Below are 24,053 nucleotides of genomic sequence, written 5' to 3'. Positions count from 1 at the left end.
CATTTCCTTGCTTCTTTCATGACTTTTTTCTCTCTCTCTTTTTTTTTTTGTGGTATTGGGGGTGGAACCTAGGGGCATTCTGCCTTTGAGTGACACTCCCAGCCCTATTTTTTGTTCTTTATTTTGTAACAGGGTCTCACTGGATTGCAAAGGGCCTCACTAAGTAGCTGAGGCTGTGAACCGCGCTCCTCCTGTCTCAAATGCTGGGATTACGAGTGTGAGCCACCATACCTGGCCTTCGTGACTCATAAGAGCATAAAATAAATGTCTGTTTACTTTTTTTAAATGTTCTGCTCTAGAATGTAAGCTTCATAAGGACAGGGATTGCATCTTATTTTTATTTTTTTCTCTAGTTCCTAGCAACAATGACTGCTATATCTAAAATAAATGTGCAATAAAAGTTGAACAAATAGATAATATGGTAATTATTAATTTGGTAAATAATTTTGAAAGGGCTGTTGTGAGAAATAAATTGTAGACTTGCTTTGCATAATTCCAAAGAGAAATTAGGAGGCAGGTTTAAATTCAAGAGGGAAAATTTTCTGTAATAGTTTTCAGGATGGTGTCTGCAGCCATGTGGACCTTGGGGAATATGTACTCTTTGTTGGTTTCATTTTCATGAGGGCAGTACGTGAAGCCCAATTTTCTTTTTTGAATTTGCAAACAAATGGGAGATATAAGAAATAGAGGTGGTGATAACAATACCATTCTTAGTGAGACTTAAGGACATGGCCACTTAACTCACCCCACATTAGTTTTGAACTCAGTTATTGCCACTTCTGGACAACCACAGATATCCCCAGTGAGGGCAGGCTACTTGCCATGTGAATGAGAGCAGACCTGAAAAGCACATACTCTGTTGGCAGGCAGAGAGAGCCCAGGAAGGGTTATGCTAAGCATGCACCTTGCTCTCTCCTGATCTCAGCATGGGGTCCTCAGGAAGGACAGTTTCTTTAGAAGTGCTTATTTCCATTTTGAAACATAAATGCATAGAATTGGTGTTCCTCCCTATATGTTTTTGGTTTAATTTCAGTCAAAAAATTTTTTTTGAGGGCCTGCTGAGTCTTAGATGTAGCAGTGCTACATGCTAGAAAAAAGCGGTAATCAAAAAAGGTATGGCTCCTGCCTTTATGGGTTTTGTAGTGTTTTGGAAGAGAAAAATAAGTGGAAAATTTCAGCTGTAATAAATGCTCTGAATAAGACATCTGTAGTACTGTGAGAACATATAGTAGGATAATAAGTATTTTTTTGTGTGTGTATGCACGTGCACACGCATACAGTAATTCAGTAAAACTGAGAATGAAATTAAGGGAAGGATAAAGATGTAAACATAAGTGATTAATTGCAACCTTTAATGATCTGGTCAAAGAGAAAGGATGGCTGATAAGGCTCACCTCCCTATACTTGTTTTTTCTTATTGAGCTTGATCATTAAGTCATGCCCTGTCAGGATGTGGCAGTGTGTGTGTGTGTGTGTGTGGGGGTACTGGGGGGTGGAACCAAGGGGCTTTCTACCTCTGGGCTACACCTCCAGCCCTGTTTTGTAATTTATTGGGAAACAAGGTCTCACTTAGTTGCTAAGAGCCTCACTACATGGCTGAGGCTGGCTTCGAACCTGTGCAGTCTTCCTGTCTGTCTCCCAAGCTCTGGGATTACAAGCATGCGCCACAATGCCCGGCTGGATTTGGTAGTTTTTCTTTCTCCCTTCTACCCTCTCTCCCTCCCTCCTTTCTCCCTCTCCCTCTCCCTCTCCTCTCTCTCTCTCTCTCTCTCTCTCTCTCTCTCTCTCTCCCTCTCTCTCCCTCTCTCTCCCTCTCTCCCTCTCTCCCTCTTTCCCTCTCTCCCTCTCTCCCTCTCTCCCTCTCTCCCTCTCCCTCCCTCCCCTCTCCCCCCCTGTGTGTGTGTGTGTGTGTGTGTGTGTGTGTGTGTGTGTGTGTACTGGGAATTGAATCCAGGGGCATTCTACTTCCAAGCTTCACCCCCTAGCCCTTTTATTTTGAAATAAGGTCTTACTAAGAGTCTGAGTTGCTGGGGCTGGCCTCGAACCAGTGAGCCTCTTCCTGACTCCGCTTTCTCCCTCTCCTGCACTACCATGCTCAGCTGTGACTGTTCTTGAGGTAGGAGATAGTTGTCTGAAGTGACTATTTCAAAAGCTACTCTTGATGGATGTGGTTTCGCACGCTTGTAATCCCAGCACTTGGGAGGCTGAGACAGGAGGATCGCACAGTTCAAAGCCAGCCTCAGCTACTTAGTGAGGCTCTCGGCAACTTAGACCTTGTTTCCAAATAAAGTATAAATTATGTCTGGGAGTATAGCCAGGAGGCAGAAAAGCCCCTGGGTTCCACCCTCAGTAACACACACACACACACACACACACACACACACACACACACCCTAATCTTCTAATGTCATTCACTTCTCCTTTGTATGTTTTCCTGTGACATTAAAGGGTACTTTTTGTCTGTCCATGAATGGTCTGACATGTGTAGTAATAGTACATCAAAATATTTTATCTTCAAGCATGCTCTGTCCACTATAGTTTGAAAATGAAAGCTCTTATTTCCTTTCCTATCACAAATTATATCCCTGTTATGTTTTACTTTATAGCTTATCAGAAATTACATATTGAATCCAGGTGATAGAATAATGAGCCTCCAAATAATGACCAGTAGTTTTTATTTTTTTATTTTTTATTTTTTTGGTGGTACTGGGGGTGGAACCCAGAGGCTTTCTACCTCTGGGCTATACTCCTAGACCTTTTAAAAAATATTTTATTTGGAAACAGGGTCTCACTAAGTTGCTGAAAGCCTCACTAAGTAGCTGAGGCTGGCTTCGAACCCCTGCGATCCTCCTGTCTCAGCATCCCAAGCACGGGGATTACAAGCGTGTGCCACCACGCCCGGCAATGACCAGTAGTTTTTTTAAAAAAGCAGCTAACTCTTCTTCATAAGAAGAAATGTAAAGGCCTTCATTTTTGTTAGTTATGCTCAAAGTAAATAGAATTCACAAATTTTTAGGTATAAAGTACAAAGAAATGAAAGCTACGAAATTACCGTTGAATTTGTATTCTATTAGGTGTCAGCATGGTAGTCATATCTCCTGTCCCTAGAACAGTATTCCTAAGCAAAGTGATCTTTACAGAGTCATATTCTTGTAGATAAGGATTTCTGTAGAATCATGAAGAGTGGTGAAGGAAAAACCTTGGTTTTGGTCTAATTGAGACGTCAGCTAGTCTATGTCAGGGGTCACTCCTTCTGTCTTGTTTTGAATTTAAAACCAAGAAAGTTGAACCCCCGGGGCGTGGTGGTGTATGCTTGTAATCCCCGAGCTTGGGAGGCGGAGACAGGAGGATCTCGCAGGTTCAAAGCCAGCCAAGAGACCCGGTTTCCAAATAAAAAAAACACATAAAAAGGTCTGGGAGTGTAGCCTGGAGGTAGAATGGTTTCCAGGAACCCCAGTACCCCCCCCCCCCCACACACACACACAAATAAAAAATAAAACCAAGAAAGTTAAACTGGATTATTAGTTTTTGTTTTTTAATTAACCTAAATTGAAAATCCAGCTTTGGTCATGTTGTCTTCCTAATGTACCACCTAATGATTAAAATTTTCTCCTTAAAGAATGGCTTTCTTAGCCAGGTGTGGTGTTGTATGCCTGTAATCTTAGTACTTGGGAGGTTGAGACAGGAGGATTTCAGGTTCACAGCCAGCCTTGCACAGCAATTTAGCAAGACCTTGTTTCCAAATAAACAATAAGATAGGGCTGGGGGTATAGCTTGGAAGCAGAATGCCTCTGAGTTCAACACCCAGCACCACAAAAAAAGGGGGGGGGCTTTCTTTCCACAGGAATAAGGACTTTACCGTATGGATGAGCAGAAATTGCTACTGATCTAGGGGGACACTCTACTAAGAGCCAGGAAGAGACTAGGACAATCAAATATAGCTTCTACTTTTGTTCTTACTTGATTAACCAGTGCAAAATAGACCAACTTCTTAATATGTCTTAAATGATGTTCTTATCCCTGGAAAATAAGGTATCATATTCATTGATATTTATGTGTTCTTTGATTTCTTATTTAAAACATGATAATCATTTTGGTAAGAGAATAAGTGATAAGTAAAATAAAAAATTATACGAGTAAAATAAAAATAATGTGAGTACAGCGGAGTATGAAAAACACGAGAAAGGTCCGGTACACATGGCATGTAAAGTTTTAATTGCACGGCTCTCCCGGGGATCAGGGCGGGGCACCGTGGGGCCCGCGCGCCTGTCCAAAGCTTGAGGACGCAGGCTCTCCTTTTCAAGGTATGCATCTCGCGAGATGGGGGTTTACTCATGGGAACACCCAATTCTCCCGGGGGTTTCAGCCCCTCCCTTGCCCTGCAGAGGTCATGTGACACAAAGTCACATGAGTGCAGGACCCAATTTATCAATAAGTAAAATACATTTTTCTTTCCTTCTGGAAAGGAAAGAAATGGTTGCTACGATATGGAGACCTGTTCTATTAAATTATTTTGTATATCGGGCCATTTTTACATTGATACACAAACACGTACTTATGTGTATGTATATATATATATGTGTGTGTATATATATATATTTTGTAAATACATACTTCTTTTGCATTTTTGATAACCTTTGAAATGCTGTTTCTTTAGCTTTACATATTAGGAATTCTCATTAGCAATACAAAATAGTTACTGTTTCATCTCAGTGTACAAACATTTATAGTTTGAGTTTATTCTGAGAAGCTTGCTTTATGGCCTCCTGGGAAGTACTTCAGAATCTCCAGGAGATAACCTGTTGTGATACTGTACCATGGTCTTCTTTTTTGTCACTGTGGATTAAACACAGGGGCATTCTACCTCTGAGCTAACCCTCAGTCCTTTCTTTTTTTTAAATTCTGAAACAGGGTCTTGCTAAATTACTGAAGACCTCACCAAATTGCTGAGACTAGCCTCAAACTTGAGGTTTTCGTATCACTGCCTCTCAAGTATTGGGCTTACAGATATGTGCCACCACATCCAGCTCCATGGTCTACTTTAAATTCTTGAGTAGGCTGTAATAGAACTAATTATCAGTGAGTTTGAAAATCTTGAATAATGTTGGCACATTTAACCTGGTAGTTAGAAGCATGTAATAATACTCTAGAAGGGCAGTCCCGGAAGCTTTTGGAGTGCAGTTGCCTTGCCCTTAATACTTTTTTTTTTTTTTTTTTGGGTCTGGGAATGGAACCCAGAGGCATTTGACCTCTGAGCTTTTGACCCCTTGCCCAATTTTTTATTCTTTTTTTTGAAACAGGGTCTCACTGAGTTGTGGAGGACCTCACTAAGAAGCTGAGGCTGTCTGTGAACCGCGATCCTCCGGTCTCAGCCTCCTAAATGCTGGGATTACAAGCATGTGTCACCATACCCAGCTAATACTTTTCCTTTGCTGATGCACTTTTTCTTTTTGTTGATTTCCTTCAGGGTAATCAGGTGTTAAATTTCTTTACATTTTTCCTCCTCCTAAAGGTTCCTCTACCCACCATCGGAGTATTAGAGTCTATTTACAAAATGAAATCTTTTAAGTGGTTGTGTTTGCTTTGTAGTTCTTTCTTCCATCTTCAGTTTAGTGGCCACTGTTGTGATTGGGGAGCCATAGACCTATTTGAACACCCATAGCTAAAGGTTGCATATTTTGTCCCCTCTACATGACAGGCAGTCTTGTGCTTTCCACAGTCACTTTTTTGTATTTTAAACAAATAACTTGATGTAACTACTACAAACATAACCATGGTACCAGCAAAAATTCTTACATAGTTACTTACGGAACTCTCAGCTATTCAACCTATGAGGTACACCCTCTGCCCTATTTTCTTATTCTTTTTGAAACAGGGTCTCACTAAGTTGCAGAGGGCTTCACTAGTAGCTGAGGCTGTCCCAAACTGCGATCCTCTGGTCTCAGCCTCCTGAATGCTGGGATTACAAGCGTGTGCCACCACGCCCGGTTTACTTTTGTTTTCTGATGTCACATTTATAAAACTGACCTATCATAAAAAATGCCGTATGAGAATTTGTAGATCATCTTTTTCACCACCACCTCCCCAACATTTTCAGAAGAATGTGTCTGATGAAAATTGAATGTTGTAAGCAACACCCCTACCCCATGTCTAAAACTCAACCTCACAGCCTCAGCATCTTTTAAAAATCAAGGAACTTATTAGCTACTATTTTCTCTGTAGATCCAGTGTTGCTGGCTATGTAAGAATATGTTGTTTTGGATTTCATATTCTGTCATTATTTCTGTTGCATCCTGTTGTGTTAGAGTTGAGAAAAGATAACTGTTATTAAAGATCTTATCTCAAACATTTATAATAAACTAGAAGTGTATAGCAGCAAAATAACACATTAAATTTCTATTTTAAAACAGAAAAACATGGATTTATTACAACTGAGTTAGAAAAATAACTGAATAGAAAAAGGATTGAGTAGTCTGACTCCTTGTCATTAGATGTCTATTTGGAAAGCATGCTATTTATTGTGTAATTACTAAGAAGTGTGAAGAGACTTCTAGATCTTGAAAAAGCAAGGGAACTAAAAACAGATTGTTACTTGAATTGTACATAATACTCTTATTAAATATGTTCATATGTGTGTATTTATAATTATGATTGGCATGATTAATGATCTTTACCAAATAACTATTGCATCTTGTATTTTTAATACCTTATATTGCAATACTACCAAGTTGTTGGGAATCATTTCAAAAGAAGACATTTTCCAATATTGTACATATTACAGTTATCTTTTGAATGTTTTGATTTAAGGCAGATGTATTTTAAGGCTTTTTGCCTGTAATTCTAAACAAGAATTTGGGTTTATTACAATTTACTCTTTTTTTTTTTTTTTGGTACTTGGAATTGAACCTAGGGGCATTCTATACCCCAAGCTCCTTTTTTTAAAATTTGAAACAGAGTCTTAAGTTGCTGAGGCTTACCCCAAACCTGTGATACTTATATCTCAGCATCACAAACACTGAGATTATGCCCTTGCACTCAGCCCCCGTTACTTACAGTTTAAATATCTTGACTTTACTTAAAAATACACCTCATTAGCGGTGTGTGGTGGCACATGCTTGTAATCCCAGCATTTGGGAGACTGAGACAGGAGGATCATGGTTCATGGCCAGCCTCAGCTAGTTAGTGAGGCCCTTTGCAACTTAGTGAGACCCTGTTTCAAAATAAAGAATTATAAAAAAGGGCTGGGATGTCACTTGGAGGTAGAATACCCCTGGGTTCCATCCCAGTACTGAAAGAAAAAAAAATACGCCACGTATTTGTTTTATGTTTGTTATATAGAATTTGTTAATTTAGTGTTTGTTAATTCAATATTTTATATTTTATGTAGTTTTGGAGTTTACTAAATATTAATATAGTAATGGGAAACTTCTAGAACTAGACATTAAGATTTTTATTTGGTTATAAAAAAATGTGTGTTTTTAATAGTTCAGATAGTAATTAATGTAGTATGTTGGTATTTTTATAAATTTCTATTTTCATTACAGATCTCCACAGGATAAAAGAATACTTCTTGTGAATTGTCAGAATAAGAGTCTTTCACAGTCTTTTGAAAATCTTCTTGATGAACCAGCATATGGTTTGATACAAGTATGTTTCTTAAATCTATCTTGTTTTATTTGACTCCCATTACATTATATACCCTCTATCCCTTACTTTCTGAGAAGATACACAGAATGAGACGTGTGTGTATAATATTATGGAACTATGCCCTGCATATCAGTAAATTTATATTTTGATTTTTATTATAATGTTCATTGATTAGGTATAGGGTCACAGAGTTAGCCATTACGAATTATGAATGAACAATTTGGGAAAAACTTTGATTTGAATTTTTATTTTATACTTAAGTAGGTTATTTCTGGATCATGATATCTAATTCCCTTAAAAATTTGAATATATTTTTGCATTTGGCTAAGAATATACACAACACAGGCAGAATTTTACTTAGATTATTATGTAAACTAGTTAGGTGGTTGTTTATTCAGTTATTTATTAACTTATTTAACAAATGTTTGCTTGCTATATTTAGGTACTTTTTTCTTGGTTTTGAAGAAGTAAAAGTAATGAGTTAAAGAAGGAGCTTTTTATTTTTATTTTTTGTGTTGCACTGGGGATTTAACCCAGGGGTATTCTACTTCAAGCTATACCCCCAGCCCTATTTCATGTGGAAACAGGCTCTTTCTAGGTTGATGAGATTCTTAACTACTTGCTGAGACTGTCCTCGAATCTGTGGTCCTTCTGTATCAGCCTCCCAAGTACTGGTATTACAAGCATGAGCTACCACACCCAGAAAGAAGCTTTTTAGAAAAAGAGGACAGTGAGCTAAAGGGTTTAAAATGAGGAATGAGGGAATAGTTTTTCTTATGAAAATATTCAGCTATTTAATAAATGTCTTTGTTAAATGTGAATGAGTAGGCAGTATAGGTTACAGAAGTAACCCTAGGCCTTAATAGTATAAAACCTTTTCGCTGTTGCCCAGGACTATACTGTTCCAGAACAAATCATTCTTACTGGCATGATTTTTAACTATCAATTTAATTAGATTAAAATGTTAGCTATTATGTGACTATGAGCTTTTAAATATAGCTATCAAATATTTTGTGCTGGACTAGCATGGTAGGGCACACTTCAAGATATATATTGTTTTTGTGAAGGCAGGACTGCTAGACAGAAGAAAGCTGTTGTGGGCCATTCACCACTGGAAAGTAAGCACTGCATAAATTTCTGCTATATGCAGATTGAATGAATCATTTATCTGCAGTTTAATCAGTAGATAACTTGCCATTTAGTATGCTATTTTAACCAAATGAAAAGATTGGCTTAGAAAATTTAAATTTTTCCTACCCCCTTCCAAATTTTAAGATAATCTTAGAATACTCTGTTTTAGTTATGATTTCTCCCACTTTTAAAAGCTTTGCTTTTTTCTTTTGCCCATCATGGGACTATTTTTATTCTTTATTTGAATTGCTAATACTAATATTTTTCTTCCTACTCTGTAGAAAATTAAAAAGGATCCTTATACAGCAACTATGGTAGGATTTTCCAAAGTTACAAACTACATTTTTGATAGTTTGAGAGGCACTGATCCCTCTACGCATCAACGACCACCTTCAGAAATGGCAGATTTTCTTAGTGATGCCATTCCCGGTCTAAAGATAAATCAGCAAGAAGAACCAGGATTCGAAGTTATCACAAGAGTGAGTAGAGATTTATATTAATACAGCTCTCAGTTTTTAACAGGCATACGTGAACTGCATGCTATAGAAAAAGAAATTCAGTTTTCGTGACATCTGCCTCTTTCTCAAAACCTGTTTTTGTAGCTTTGTTCTGACTGATATATATGAGACTGTTAATACTTGTTCACCACCAAATTCTTGGTTTGTTCTCTTATCTTGCACTTTCTCTTCATGCATGTTTTATCTCTTTGGTTACCTAATAATAGTTTATTTCATTGTGTGCATAGGAGCAAATGAATGGTAGGATTTATGTATTGCCTCTTAGTTCTGTTTTTAATTTGTACATTTTCTATATAGGTGTCAGAGAGAAATATTCCTTTAGGTCTTCTTTTCTTATGTGAATCTTTTCTAACTAAAATGGGTTTTGGCTCTGAATGATGGCAAATCTTATATGTTCAACAAAAATTTTCAATTTGCTACAATTCTGGACTTTATCATTGTTAAAAATTTATAAATATCTGAGTTGTAGTACTTAAAGGTTTTATCTTATAGTTGGTATGTTAATTACCAACATCTGTTAATTAAATAAAAAATTAGAAATTGCTGATTGGAACGAATGGGTTATAAAATCAATATTGAGAATTACAGATTTTAGTATGGAAGGAAATCTAATTTTAAAATATGATTAATGGAATAACTATATATTCTTCCTATTTTATTTTTTTCTGGTACTAGGGATTGAACCCCAGGGATGTTGTAACTCCAAGCTATATCACCAGCCCCCCACTCTTGTTTTGAAACAGGATCTTGCTAGATTGTTGAGTCTCAATATTTTGCTGAGGGTGTCCCCTTGAATTTGTGATCCTCCTGTCTGTGCCTCCTATGTACTGCAATTATAGGTGTGTGCTACTACACCAGGCTCGCTCGCGCGCGCGCGCTCTCTCTCTCTCTCTCTCTCTCTCTCTCTCTTTCTCTCTTTCTCTCTTTCTCTCTTTCTCTCTTTCTCTCCTATTTGTGGTACTGAACCCAGGGGCATTCTGACTCTGAGCTATACCCCTAGCCATATATATATATATATATATATTTATTTATTTATTTATTTATTTATTTTTGTATTGGGGATTGAATCCAGGGGCATTCTACCTCCAAGGTATACCCCCAGCTCTATTTTTTATTCTTCATTTTGAAATACGGTCTCACTAAGTTTTAATACGGTCTCACTAAGTAGCTAAGGCTGGTTGCAAACCTGCAGTTCTCCTGTCTCAGCCTCCCAAGTAGTGGAGTTACAAGTATGTGCCACTATGTCCAGCTCCATTTTAACTTTTTATTTTGAAACAGAGTCTCAATATGTTGGTGAGGCTGGCTACAAATCTGATCCTCTTGTCCCAGCCTCCCAGGTTACTAAGATTATAGGCATGCACTAATATACCCAGCTTGCTCCATTCTTAAAGTAATTATAACATACAGTTTGGTTTTAAGAGTCTCAAATTTTACATGTTGAATGGTTTATACTTATATAACTGAAACCCAAACTAGCAAGGGACATTGTTTTTTTAAATGATACATTTTTTAGTCTATGGAATTTCTTATCTCTGAATTCATAACTTAGTTTTTTATGAGTTTAGTAGGAAAGAAAGCTCAGGTAATGCTATTATAGTTCATAAACCTAAGCACAGGAAAAATCATGAAAGATACTAAAAGTATTAGAACGCATGTCTGAAAAGTAGTATTTTAGTTTCTGTATACCTTGAGTCCTTCTCACTGGTAAAGAGGTAACTTATATTGTTTATCTTCTTTTAGATTGACTTGGGAGAACGACCCGTTGTTCAAAGGAGAGAGCCAGTATCACTAGAAGAATGGACTAAGAACATTGATTCTGAAGGGCGAATTTTAGATGTAGATAATATGAAGCAGATGATATTTAGAGGGGTAATTTAAACAGTCTAGTATTGTTTTTAATCATAATATTGATTGTATTTTAAAATGCTAGTATTCAGGTATTTTGTTTTTAGTTTTCTTTCTTTAAGAGATAAATTAACTCCTTTATTTTTTTTTCTTATTTTTTAAAATTTTGCAGTACTGGGGATTGAACTCAGGAGCATACTACCTCTGAGCTATACCCCATGCTCTATTTTTATATTCTTTATTTTGAAACAAGGTCTCATTAAGTTGCTGAAAGCTTCACTAAATAGCTGAGGCTGGCCACAAATTGTGATGCTCCTGTCTCAGCTTTCCACATACTTGGATTACAAGCATACACCACCACTCCTGGCTCCTTTATTTCTTTGATGCATAATGCCTTAAAATTTCTGGACTGAGTGGGACTGAGCAAGGTGCTCAGTGCCCCTGGGGTTCAGTATGAATTTACCCTTATGTCTTGGGGAAGATATTCTTCTTATTGAAGTTTTATGGCTTATGTGAAGGAGGCATGTGGCCTTTCCCTTAACCAGTAAGGTTTAGTCTAGAAGGACTCATGGCCCCTATTGTTCATTATAAAGTCTAATATATGCTCTGCCATGTTTAAGCTTCCTGGCAGCTGCTTACCTTATCAGACTCTAGAGGTGAAAAACAAATAGTATTCTATAAATTTAATAATTTTTATATGTAAAATTACCTCTTAGATATTAATTTTTCTATTATGAGTTTTGCGAACTTATAGTATATTACACATACATATATATTTTTCCCCACTAATATTTTTCAGGGTCTTAGTCATTCATTGAGAAAGCAAGCATGGAAATTTCTTCTGGGCTATTTTCCTTGGGACAGTACCAAGGAGGAAAGAACTCAACTACAAAAACAAAAAACGTAAGTAATTGTTTTTGTGTGTGTTCATGAAAGAAATTTAAGTAATTCAACCATACAAATTCATAGAGGGTTTCTAGATTGGAATTTTGAATAGACTAAAGAATGGGAAAATAATTTTATTTTTATTGTTTTAATCAAAAAATTGTAGGCCAGGCGTGGTGGCGCACGCTTGTAATCCCCGCGCTTGGGAGGCAGAGACAGGAGGATTGTGCAGGTTCGAAGCCAGCCGCAAGGGCTGGCTTAGGAGACCCTGTTTCCAAACAAAAATGTAAAAGTAGGTCTGGGAGTGTAGCCCGGAGGTAAAAGGGCTTCCAGGAACCCCAGTACCACCAAAAAAAAAAAAAAAAAAAAATAATAATAATAAATAAATAAAAAAATTGTGAACGCTTTTTCAAATGAGAAACATTTATTAGAAGGACTTCATTGTAGTTACATTGGTGAATATGTAAAAAAAAATGGTAGAAAGTTCTAGTCCTCATGTGCTAACCTTGTACAGGCTTTTTACTTTAAAGTAATTAGACATCTACAAGTATAATCTCATCTTGATTTGCTTTTATGATTTATGAAATTATAAAAATCAGCTAAAAAGTAAATTTGTTATCTAAGTTAGTTACCTTTAAATTGTTGTCATGGTACTCTTATACACTCATCAGTCTTTTTCAGAAGAGTGTTTTCTATTTTAAGTTATTTCTCATACTTGAAACACAGACCAAATATCCAGATATACTTCTTGTTCCATTTGTCAGTTCTAGCCTTTGATTTAAAGCTACTCTGTTAATATGTGCATATTCAAATTCTCTATCCAAGTCCTAAGCATTTTATATTAACTAGTCTGTACAATAAACTGATTGGAAAATGAAATTTTTATGTCACATTTTTTAAAAAAAGCCAAGCCGGGCATGGTAGTGCTCATTTGTAATCTCAGCATTTGGGAAGCTGAGACAGGATCGTGGTTCACGGCCAGCCTTAGCTACTTAGGTCCTTTGCAACTAGTGAGACCCTATTTCAAAAATAAAGAATAAAAATAGGGCTTGGAGTGTAGTTTAGAGGTAGAATGCCCCTGGGTTCCATCCCCAGTACCACTCACAAAAAAGGCATTTAGATTTGTATTTATAATCACTCAGAAACTAGTGGTTAAAATATATAAAGATTATAATAATTTTATGTCTGATTTTAAAAATTGAGATGTTTTCTTAAAAGCATACTCAAAGCTGTTCTAGTAGGTAAGCAAAATTAAGCACATAGACTTTGACATGTTTGAGATTAATTTTCTTTTTTGTTTTCACTCATTTATCTTTAAGCATATTACTGTCATATTTATGAACTTGCAACAGGCATCATACATGCTTTGATATACTGTTTATAGAAAAACCTAATTAAGCATTGTTAAAGATAAAGTTTTCAAGTAGCTTTCTTTGGTATGAAATTGTTTTCCATAGCGATGAATACTTCAGGATGAAACTACAGTGGAAATCTGTCAGCGAGGAACAAGAGAAGAGAAATTCGAGGTTAAGAGATTATAGAAGTCTTATCGGTAAATTTTTCTTAATTTTGGAAATGCAAGAGAGGGGTTTACATTGAAGTCTTGATAAAAATTAAAGAAGCAAAGATAACATGGGTCAGTTTTAGGACTCGAGAAAATCAGAATTGGAAATTATATTGGAATGTGTATTTAATGGTTTTGGTTCCCTTTTTAGTATGTGTAAAGTACTGTTAAATTTAATTTTCATTTTTAAAATGTGAATTTTCAAAAAAGTTTATTTGCTTTTAAGTTCATTTACTTTTTAAATGTTTTAATTCTTCACTATGAAAGCAGTTTATTATAGAAAAGTTAGAAACTGTAGATGAACAAAAAGAACAAAATAAAAATTTTTTTTCTGTCACCCAGAGATAGTGATTTGTTGGCTTTGGCTTATATCAAAGAGATGGTCTAGTAACTTTTTGTATTTGAAAGTAGAATATTTACTAGGTAGTAACTATTCTCTAAGAAAAGTGCTTGATAGAATTTTATTATAAAAGCATTAGCCTTATTTACAAATACTAAGTACTGTGTTGTCTGGGTCTTATGGTAAAGGCCAGGTTGGCATATGTTATTGAAGGATGCATAGTTAATGCTGTACATGTCTACCTGACAAATTTGAGTTCATAGTTTCTATTTTATGAGTGAGAAAAATGAATCATTGAGAGTATAATTGACTTGTTCAAAGGCACATAGTGTAAAGCCTGATTTTATTTTTAACTACATTGCACTGTCATTATATATATTTAGGATAGCTTTGGATAATAGTGGAACTTAATTTTGAAAATCTTATATTGGATTTGAGTATCTGTAGTATCATAAGTATAGAGGAAAGTGTTACTACTATTACCTTAGCCATGACCACCCTCCCACAGAAAAACCAATTCTCTAAACAATATTTTTAAAGTCTAGTACAAGTGATTCATAACTTTTGTAGATGGCAAGATTTTTTTTTGGCAAGATTTTTTTATTTTTTATTGAAAAATAACTTTGTTTTTCTGGAAAGTAAAATACCAGAATGAACTGTGTCCCTCATAGTTCATTCACAGATTAGGGGTCCTGGTCCTGAGTTAAGGAGTTATCTAAAATTTTCAACTTGAAGCCTCCTGCTATTTCTACTTTCAGTATGAAAAATGGTAGTGGACTTTTTTTTCTTCTCCTTGCTTGGACATAAAATATTAAAAATGAAAGGGCTCTTAGAGGTCAACTAATTATTTTAAGCCTATTCTTTCCACATTCCATATTTTTTCCCCTTTTATGAAGCACCAGTGAAAGATGGTTCTCATTTTCTTACCCTTCTTAGGTCCTCTTCTCATTCTTTCCAGGAGACTAGTAGAAAAATCCAGATATTCTAAGTTTCCGTTATAGAATTCAAGTTGAGATTTACTTAAGCCATCTATCCAGGTGGTTTCACAGTCTAGACCAATCATACTCAGACCTAATTCTTTTATAAAAGTATGCTTTTATAAAAGTAATTCTTTTTATAAAAGTATGCTTTTAACTATACCATACTTTGTACCAGTATAAATGTATATGATAAGTCAGTTTCTTTTTTTTGGGGGGGGGTGTTCCGGGGATGCAACCCAGGGGCATTCGAACTCCGAGCTACACCCTCTACCCTATTTTTCATTCTCTATTTCTAAACAGGGCCTAAGTTGTGGAGGCCTCATTAAGTAGTTGAGGCTGTCTTCGAACCGCGATCCTCCCATCTCAGCCTCCTAAATCCTGAGATTTTAAGTGTGTGCCACCATGTCTGGCTGATAAGTTAGTTTTAAAGCATTTTTTTCTATAATATAATTTTTTTCTATAATAAAGTGTTTTCATTTTTTGTGTTGTACTGGGATGGAACCCAGGAGCTTTCTACCTTTGGGTTACACTCCCAGACCTATTTTACATGTTTTATTTGGAAACAGGGTCTCACTAAGTTGTTCAGAGCCTTGTTTTAAGTAACTAAGGCTGGCTTTGAACCTACACGATCCTCCTGTCTCGGCCTCCCAAGTACTGGGATTACAAGTGCACGCCACCATGCCCATCTTATAATAAAGTGTTTTTTGGGAGATTACAAAAAGCTTTCTTGTGGGGGTATAAACTTACGTTAATGAAAGCAAAATTACACAATTAACTGTAGGCCTTGGCTAATCACATCAAGCTAAATTTTAAAGTATATTTTGAAACTATTGGAGCATTTTAAGAAACTATTGGAGCATTTTAAATATTGGAGCGATGGAAATGGGTTGTATAAAGAGAAGGAATCTGCACACCAGTTAGTAGAAAGTAGAAGTCCAAGCAAGAGATGGTGGTAGTAGAATGGAAATGTAGAGAAGCAGATGGATTCATTTCATATTTTGGTGAGAGAATTGATAAAAATTTCTGATGTGTTAATTATGGGATCAAATTAAGGATAGGACTTAATTTTTTGACGAGGAATTGTTCATTTGGTGGTGAACAAGAATGCAGTATGGTAAAATTGAATTAAGGGCTGGATATCTCTCTCTCTCTCTCTCTCTCTCTCTCTCTATATATATATATATATATATATATATATATATATATACTTGAGGATGAAGCATATAAATGGAATGTTAAGTGCCAATTAGTGTATAGTGGTCTGGTAGGTATAAATTTGGGGATTATCAATATTCATAGGATAGCTGATATCACCTAAGGAATAAGGGAGATAGTTAAGAAGGCCCAGGTTATTCGACTAGTTTCTAACTTTGGCTGCGCATATGAATCACCAGGGGATGTTTTCAGATCACTAAGTATTTAAACCTTCAGACATTCATTCAATAAAATATTTACCTAGTGCCTATTATGTACTAGACTCTCCTCTAGGCATTGGGGATTCATCAGTGAACAAAACAGGCAAAATTCTTGCCCTCAAGGAGCTTCCATTCCTGTGGGGAAGAAAAGACAGTAAGCAAGATAAGTAAGTAATATATGTGGTATGTTAGTGAAAAATGCTAAATAATAGAAAAATAAAGCCAGAAAAGGAGTTAGGAAGTATGTGTGTGAATATTGCAATTTTAACCTGGACAGTCATTGGAGGCTTGTGTTGAGAAGCTGATATTTGAGTAGAGATTTGGAAAGGGGGAGAGGTGAGTTAGGCATGTATAAGGCATTTTCTTATACATGTGTAGGTATAAGGAAAATTCTAAGCAGAAAGGAGAAGCATGTGTTAGACTTCCATCCCAGGATCTATGTGTTGGAGGTTACAGCATTGAGGCAGGAGTGGTTGGAATGAGTTGGGGTAGAGTTCAGAAACTGATGAGGTCAAAGAAGAAATGTTGAAGGATCAGATACAGATCTACAAAGAGGTGTGGGTCATTGTAAAGTCTCTGGCTTTTACTCTGGGTGGGTTGAGAAGACACTGGAGAATTTTGAGGACAAGAGTGATATGAACTGACCTAAATTTTAACATCACTTTGCTTGCTGTTCGGAGATTAGATGTAGGGGAGCAAAACTGGAAGGAGAAAGACCATTTGAGGCTATTACTATAATCTAGGTGAGAGGTGATGATTGCTTGTTTTGGGGGAATAGCAGTTGAGTGGGTGAAATTTTAATAGACACTTGAAGTACAGGAGTTGTATGCCATGTAACTGTCTGGGTGAAAGGCATTCTGAGCAGCGGTCAACAGCAGGTCTAGACTTGTTTCTGTTTAGAACCTTTGCATGGTTGAAGAAGAACAGGAGACGAGTGTGGCTAGAATGAGTTTAGTTTGAGATCTGAATATTGGCTTCTATGTGTATTTTGATGGTTTAATGTTTCAGTCTTAGACAAGGGAAACAGATTAAAGGATGACTTCAAGGTTTTTAGAGTGAGCAATGGAAGAAATGGAGCTGTCATGTTGTACTAAGATGGTAAAAACTACAAGAGAAGCAAGTTTGGAAGGGAATATTTGGAATTCAGTTTGAGGTATTAATTTTGAGATGCCAATTAGATGACCACAAATTAATATGCAGAGTAGGAGGTGGATATAAAGAGCCTGGAATTAAGGGGAGAAATAAGGGCTGGACATAATCTTAGGAGTCATCAACATTGATATCATATGAGATTCTGAAACTATTAATTAGGAGACTAGCTGATATTAATTACTAAGAGAATAATGAGGCTAGAAAAAACGAGGCTCTAGAATTGAGCCCTGTGGTACTTTATAAATAGGAAAAATCAGGAGAAATCAGGAAAGGAAATTGAGAAAGAGCCAGAGGAAAAAAGGAAAGCATGAATTTGATATCCTAAAAGACAAGTGAAAAAAGTAAGTCAGAAAGGGATGGGTGGGATATCGTGTAAAATGAAGACTTGGATTGACAGTCACAAAGAGTAATGAGGTGGTTGGAGATTTCAATTAAAGGGAATATTTTGTGGGTTGGTACAACCAAGAGGCAATAGAAGGAGAGAACTTGGAGACAGTACATACAGCACATTGAAGTTTTTCTTTAAACAAATGGTGAGAAAATGGAGTAGCAGTTAGAAGGAGAAGTGGGATAAGAAAGTTTTTTATGGTGATAAAATTACAGTATGGCTGAATGCTATGGGAATGGTCCAGTAGAGAAGAAAAATTGATAAAACTGGATAAGGAAGGAGATAAGAATTACTAGAGCATCTAAGAATTGCTAGATTCCTTTATAGCCAATGATGATGGATGCCATGAACAAGAAGAGGGGCTGGTCTTAGCTACAATCATGGAAGCTCATTTAGTGATAAGAGAGGAGGGAGACTGTATACATTCACATGCAGGTATGTGGTTAGAATACTGGGACTGGGGAAGTTCTCTTTGGGTAGTTTACATTTTCCCAAAAGTAGGAAGCAGGATCTTTACCTGAAAGCTAGGATGTGGGAGAAGATAAGGTTTGAGCAGAGAGGTGACATAAAATAGTTAAATGAATGGACAAGTGAAACACTGCACGATTGCCAGACAACATTAAGGCCCACTTGAGGTTGATGATGGAGAATGACAGATGGGATCAGTCAGCACAGTTGTGTTTTTCTTAGGCCCTTTTATGAACATCAAGTTAGATGGAGAGTTGGATTTAACTAGGGCTTTTTATACTTAATTGCTCATTTTCTTCCTACAAATACCTTATAGAATATCATTTTTATATAATTTTAAAATCCCCTTTGTAATTTCTGCCTGGCTTGTCATTAGCACACATTTGAGAAGAAAGAAATATTGAAGTTGTGAGGGTACAACTATCTTTACTGTGATTAAAATACCTACTAAGGCTGACATTCCATATGGGCATTATGACTATGCAAATTCAAGTTAATACATGAAGTATTTACATATTAACTGAAATGGGAATGAAACATCTTGATATTTTTAATTGAAATTTAATATTTATAGCATGAACGTTTTTTACTTTGGTATTGTTTTTGCATGCTTGGGAAACATACACAATTCTATGGGTATATGCTTGCTTTAAAAAAAAATACAGTGTATTGTAACAGAAAGCAAAGCTGGGCATGGTGGTGCATGCTTGTAATCCCAGTACTTGGGAGAACAAGACAGGAGAATCTCACAGATTTTAGGCCAGCCTTCGCAGCTAATGAGACCCTGTTTCAAAGTAAAAATTAGGGTTGAGGGTGTAGTTTGGAGGTAGAATGCCTCTGGATTCAATCCCTAGTACCAAAGTAGAACAACCCAGAAAGCTAGAATATTGTCCTAATAATCTTTTAAAAATGTATTTACATTATTTAAACTCCTGCCATCTACTACTAGATTTACTTTGTTGTAAAAGATTTCCCCATTTCTTTGTAAAGAGTTTTGAGGAAGTTTTCATGTTTAGTATAATAGGAAGATGGAAATTATGGCTTTACAACAGAATTGATTTTAGAGTAAATCCTTCTGAATTCAAAGTATTTCTTCCTGATTTACTGAGGGATTCAAGTTAGGGGGTGACTTTTTTTTTTGCCGTACTTGGGATGAACCCAGGATTCTACCTTCGAGCTATACCCCCCAGCCCTGTTCTTTTTTTTGTTTTGTTTTTGAAACAGGGTCTCACTGAGCTGCAAACACCTCACTAAATAGCTGAGGCTGTCCACAAACCAATATCCTCCTGTCTCAGCCTCTCAAATTATTAGTTCTCACCAACAGTGTATTAGTTTCCACTTCTTCACAACCTTGCCAGAATTTTTGTTTTTTATGATTGCCATTCTAGTTGGAGTGAGAGGAAATCTCAGGATAGTTTTGATTTGCATCTCTGATTGCTAATGATGTTGAGCATTTTTTCATATATTTTTTGGCAATTTGAATTTTCTTCTTTAGTAAATTATATTTATTTCACTTGGCAACTTTTTGATTGGGTTATTTGTTTTCTTAGTGCTGAGTTTTTTGAGTTCTCTATATTATAGATATTAGTCCTCTAGCGGAGGAGTAGTTGGCAAAAATACTCTCGCATTCTATTGGCTCTCTGTTGAGCAGTTCTTGATAGTTTCCTTTGCTTTTATAGAAGCCCTTCAGTTTAATGCAATCCCACTTATTGATCCGCCTTTTAGTTTCTTGTTCCTTTGGGGTCTTGTTGGGAAAGTTTTTACCTGTGCCTATGTGCTGCAGTGTTGGACCTATGCCCTCTTCAAGGAGCTTCAAGGTCTCTGGTCTAATTTCCAAGTCTTTGATCCATCTTGAATTGACTTTTATGCAGGGTGAGAAAGTGGGGTTTATTTCCATTTTTCTGCATATGGTTAACCAGTTTTGCCAACACCATTTGTTGAAAAGGCTATCCTTTTTTCCAGTGTATATTTTTGTTCCCATTGTCAAAAATCATTTGGTTGTGAGTGTACAGATTTGTTTGAGTCTTCTGTTCTGCTCTTTTGGTCTATCTGTTTTTGTGCCAGTACCATGCTGTTTTTATTACTGTGGCTTTGTAGTATACTTTAAAGTCAGGTGTTGTGATTCATCCTGAATGGTTTTTGTTGTTGAGAACAACTTTGGCTATTCTGGGTTTTTTGTTGTTCCAAATGAATATGAGGACTGATTTTTCTATGCCTCTGAGGAACGAGCTTGGTAATATAATAGGTATTGTGTTCAATATGTAGATCACTTTTGGAAGAATGGCCATTTTGATATCTTGTCTATTCATGAACATGGAAGATCTTTCCATCTTCTAAGGTCTTCTTTGATTTCTTTTTTAAAATATTTTATAATTTTCTTAACAGTCTTTAATAATCAACCCAAATTACGAGGATAAGAGATGAAAAAGGAGATATTACCACCAATTGTAGAAATCCATAGGATTATCAGAAACTACTTCGAAAAACTATACTCTTAACAAAATGGAAAATCTGGAAAAAATCAACAACTTTCTAGATAACTACAGCCTGCCTAAACTGAGTCAAGAGATAGAAAATTTAAACCAACCAATAGCAATCAAAGAGACTGAAGCAGCGGCCGGGCGTGGTGGCGCACGCTTGTAATCCCCGTGCTTGGGAGGCAGAGACAGGAGGATCATGCAGGTTCGAAGCCAGCCGTGCGCGCTGGCTTAGGAGACCCTGTTTCCAAATATAAAATGTAAAAAGAGGTCTGGGAGTGTAGCCCGGAGGTAGAAGGGCTTCCAGGAACCCCAGTACCACCAAAAAACAAAAACAACAACAACAACAAAAAAAAAAACAGAGACTGAAGCAGCAAAGAAGAGCCTATCATCAAACAAAAGCCCAGGATCAGATGGTTATACAAGTGAATTTTATAAAACCTTTATAGAAGCCGGGCATGGTGGCACATGCTTGTAATTCCCGCACTTGGGAGGCGGAGACAGGAGGATCACGCAGGTTCGAAGCAGCCAGGTTCGAAGCCAGCCGCGCTGGCTTAGGAGACTCTTTTTCCAAAAAAAAAAAAATATATATATATATATATATATATAAAGTAGGTCTGGGAGTGTAGCCCGGAGGTAGAAGGGTTTTCAGGAACACCAGTACCACCAAAAACAAAACAAAACAAAGCAAAAACAAAAAACAAAAACAAAAACAAAAAAACAAAAAAAAACCTTTATAGATGAGCTAATCTCAATACTCAATTTGTTTCGTGAAATAGAAATGGGATTCTCCTAAATACATCCTCTGCTGCCAGTATCACATTAATACCAAAACCAAATAAAGATACTTATAATGAATAAAAGCAAGTATGAATCAAATTTGACTATATCTGATTGGATAATAATCTTTTATGTTACTGTTTTCAAGTATTGCTACATATCACATGCATTCAAGACTGACATTTTTGTTGTTAACTAATATGAATTGTTAGTGTTCTTTTATTTTATGGAAGATGTTTCCTCCTATGCATTTAAAAGGTTTTTATGTTGTCGGGCATGGTGGTACACGCTTGCAATCCAGCATTTGGGAAGCTGAGATGGGAGGATTGCAGTTTGTGGGCAGCCTCAGCTACTCCTAAGGCTGTTTGCAACTCTGTGAGACCCTGTTTGAGAATAAAGAATAAAACATAGGGCTGGGGGGTGTAGCACAGAGGTAGAATGCCCCTGGGTTTCATCCCTACTACAAAAAAAAAAAAAAAGTTTTTATGTTTAGATTAAAATTGAAAAGTATTTTAAAATTGCTTTTGAAAAAGTGGACTTGTTTTTGAAAAAATACTCTTAAAATGTTACTTTACTCCATATGTGGAATGGGAATTGATGAAATTTTTTTCATTAAGTATGACTTGGCAAGAAATGAAATTAATAGAAAGAAAATTCTGTGGTTGGGCATTGTAGTGCACGCTTGTATTCCAGTACTTGGGAGTCTGCAACAGGAGGATCTGGCTTCTTGGCCAGCCTTAGCTACTTTGTGAGGCCTTCTGAAACTTAGACCCTGTTTCAAAATAAAGAATAACAAAAATCAGGCTGGGGGTGTAGCTCAGAATTAGAATGCCTCTGGGTTCAATCCTCAGCACACACCACACACACACACACACACACACGACGAATTAAAAAAATCAGTTGGGGATGTAGCTCGGAATTAGAATGTCCATAGGTTCAATCCACAGCACCACAAAAAAGAAAAGTAATTCTGTAACTTTGTAAGCTTTATAAGAATTTGTTTCTTGAGAGATTTTCAAATATGTGATTTTCCTCTTCAGAAAAAGATGTTAACAGAACAGATCGAACAAACAAATTTTATGAAGGCCAGGATAACCCAGGACTGATTTTGCTTCATGACATTTTGATGACCTACTGTATGTATGATTTTGATTTAGGTAAGTTTTCCTCTAAAGGCCTAATTTAAAGACAATTATGTATTTTTATTTTAGAATTTAAGTTTACTAACCAGTTAGAAACGGATAGTTCTGTGGACTAGATTTTATAGTTTGTTCCTTAGGAGACTAGAAACCTGTAAGGTGGTAAGGCTTCCTACCCAGGAGCCCTGGATTTGTGGCAACAAGCACATGGATACTGTGGGATCTTTTAAATTTCTGTGACAATATAGTGACATCTGTGGGACACTAAGTAGTATCTGTAATAACTAATGGTTTTAATATTAGGTAACTACATCCATTCCATGAAGTTGTTACTTGCAAAGCTGGATTTCTCAGCCTTGCTGTGATAAGCAAGTACTGTGTGATAATAAGAGAATAGTGGTATCCAGTCCAATTTCAAGGTTTGAGAAGCAGTGTAGTGCCCAACAGGTGCTTAGTTTATAGGATGTAAACACAGGCTGAATATTCCTTATCCTGAAATGCTTTGGACCAGAAGTATTCCATATTTTGAAGTGTTTTGGATTTTGAAATGTTTTCATACATTTTACTACTTGAACATCCCTAATCTGAAATGCTCTCAAATCCACAACTTTTTGACATACTGATATTGAAAAAGTGTTGGATTTGGGAGCATTTCAGATTTTACATTTTTGGATTAGGGTTGCTTAATCGGTACTTAAGTTGTCTTGACTTAATTATGTAATAAATGAAGTAGTATCTTAGAAAAATTATCAAGACATTAAAAATGCCTTGAGCTGAGAAAGTTTTTTCCCTCTTTAATTATTTTTTTTTTTTTGGCGCATTGTAGTCATACATCTTAATGGAAGCTGAGAAAGTTTGGGAATCATTGTTTTTTTTTCCCTTGTAAGAAAAAATACTGATTTGATGTCTTAGATAAACAGTACAAGCCAGGCAGGGTGGTGCATGCTTGTAATCCCAGCATTTGGGAGGCTGAGACAGGAGGATCCAGTTTCTCAGACAGGCTCAGCTACTTAGTGAGGCACTTTGCAACTCAGTGAGACCCTGTTTCAAAATAAAGACTACAAAATAGGGCTGAGAGTGTAGTTCGGAGGTAGAATACCCCTGGGTTCCATCCCTAGTACTGCAAACAAACAACCCCAAAAGATAAACAGTAAAGACTGCTTTGAAGGGCAAAGAATTTACTCTTTGTTCTTGGTACGTTTGCCTACCAGAAATGAGTTTTTAGAACTGTACCTGGGGATGGAAGTGGAACATTGTGCAGGAAGGGAGCTAAGGGGTAAAAAATCTCAAGGAACCACTATTTTTAGGGGCAAGAAAACCTGAG

General features: G+C 36.4%; 1 protein-coding gene across 9 annotated transcripts in view; it reads left to right on the top strand.

Moving 5' to 3' along the window:
* Positions 1-24,053, top strand: part of TBC1D15 (TBC1 domain family member 15) — a gene marked incomplete at both ends in the record, with an annotated part of 66,677 nt that overhangs the window by 31,143 nt on the left and 11,481 nt on the right. For 5 of the 9 annotated variants that reach the window (XM_080705512.1, XM_080705510.1, XM_080705508.1 and 2 more), the window contains 6 exons: positions 7,545-7,647; positions 9,060-9,257; positions 11,037-11,165; positions 11,941-12,044; positions 13,484-13,578; positions 22,631-22,747. In XM_080705512.1, coding sequence (XP_080561638.1) covers positions 7,545-7,647; positions 9,060-9,257; positions 11,037-11,165; positions 11,941-12,044; positions 13,484-13,578; positions 22,631-22,747 — 746 coding nt within the window. Of the gene's footprint in view, positions 1-7,544; positions 7,648-8,714; positions 8,766-9,059; positions 9,258-11,036; positions 11,166-11,940; positions 12,045-13,483; positions 13,579-22,630; positions 22,748-24,053 lie in introns of all 9 variants that reach the window. The other 4 variants (XM_080705513.1, XM_080705507.1, XM_080705509.1 and 1 more) reach the window with 4 other exon arrangements.

Source organism: Muscardinus avellanarius (assembly GCF_963383645.1).
Source record: "Muscardinus avellanarius genome assembly, chromosome: 11".
Lineage (NCBI taxonomy): Eukaryota > Metazoa > Chordata > Mammalia > Rodentia > Gliridae > Muscardinus > Muscardinus avellanarius.
Note: the sequence above shows the minus strand (reverse complement) of the source record. Positions and strands in the feature narration are given on the sequence as shown.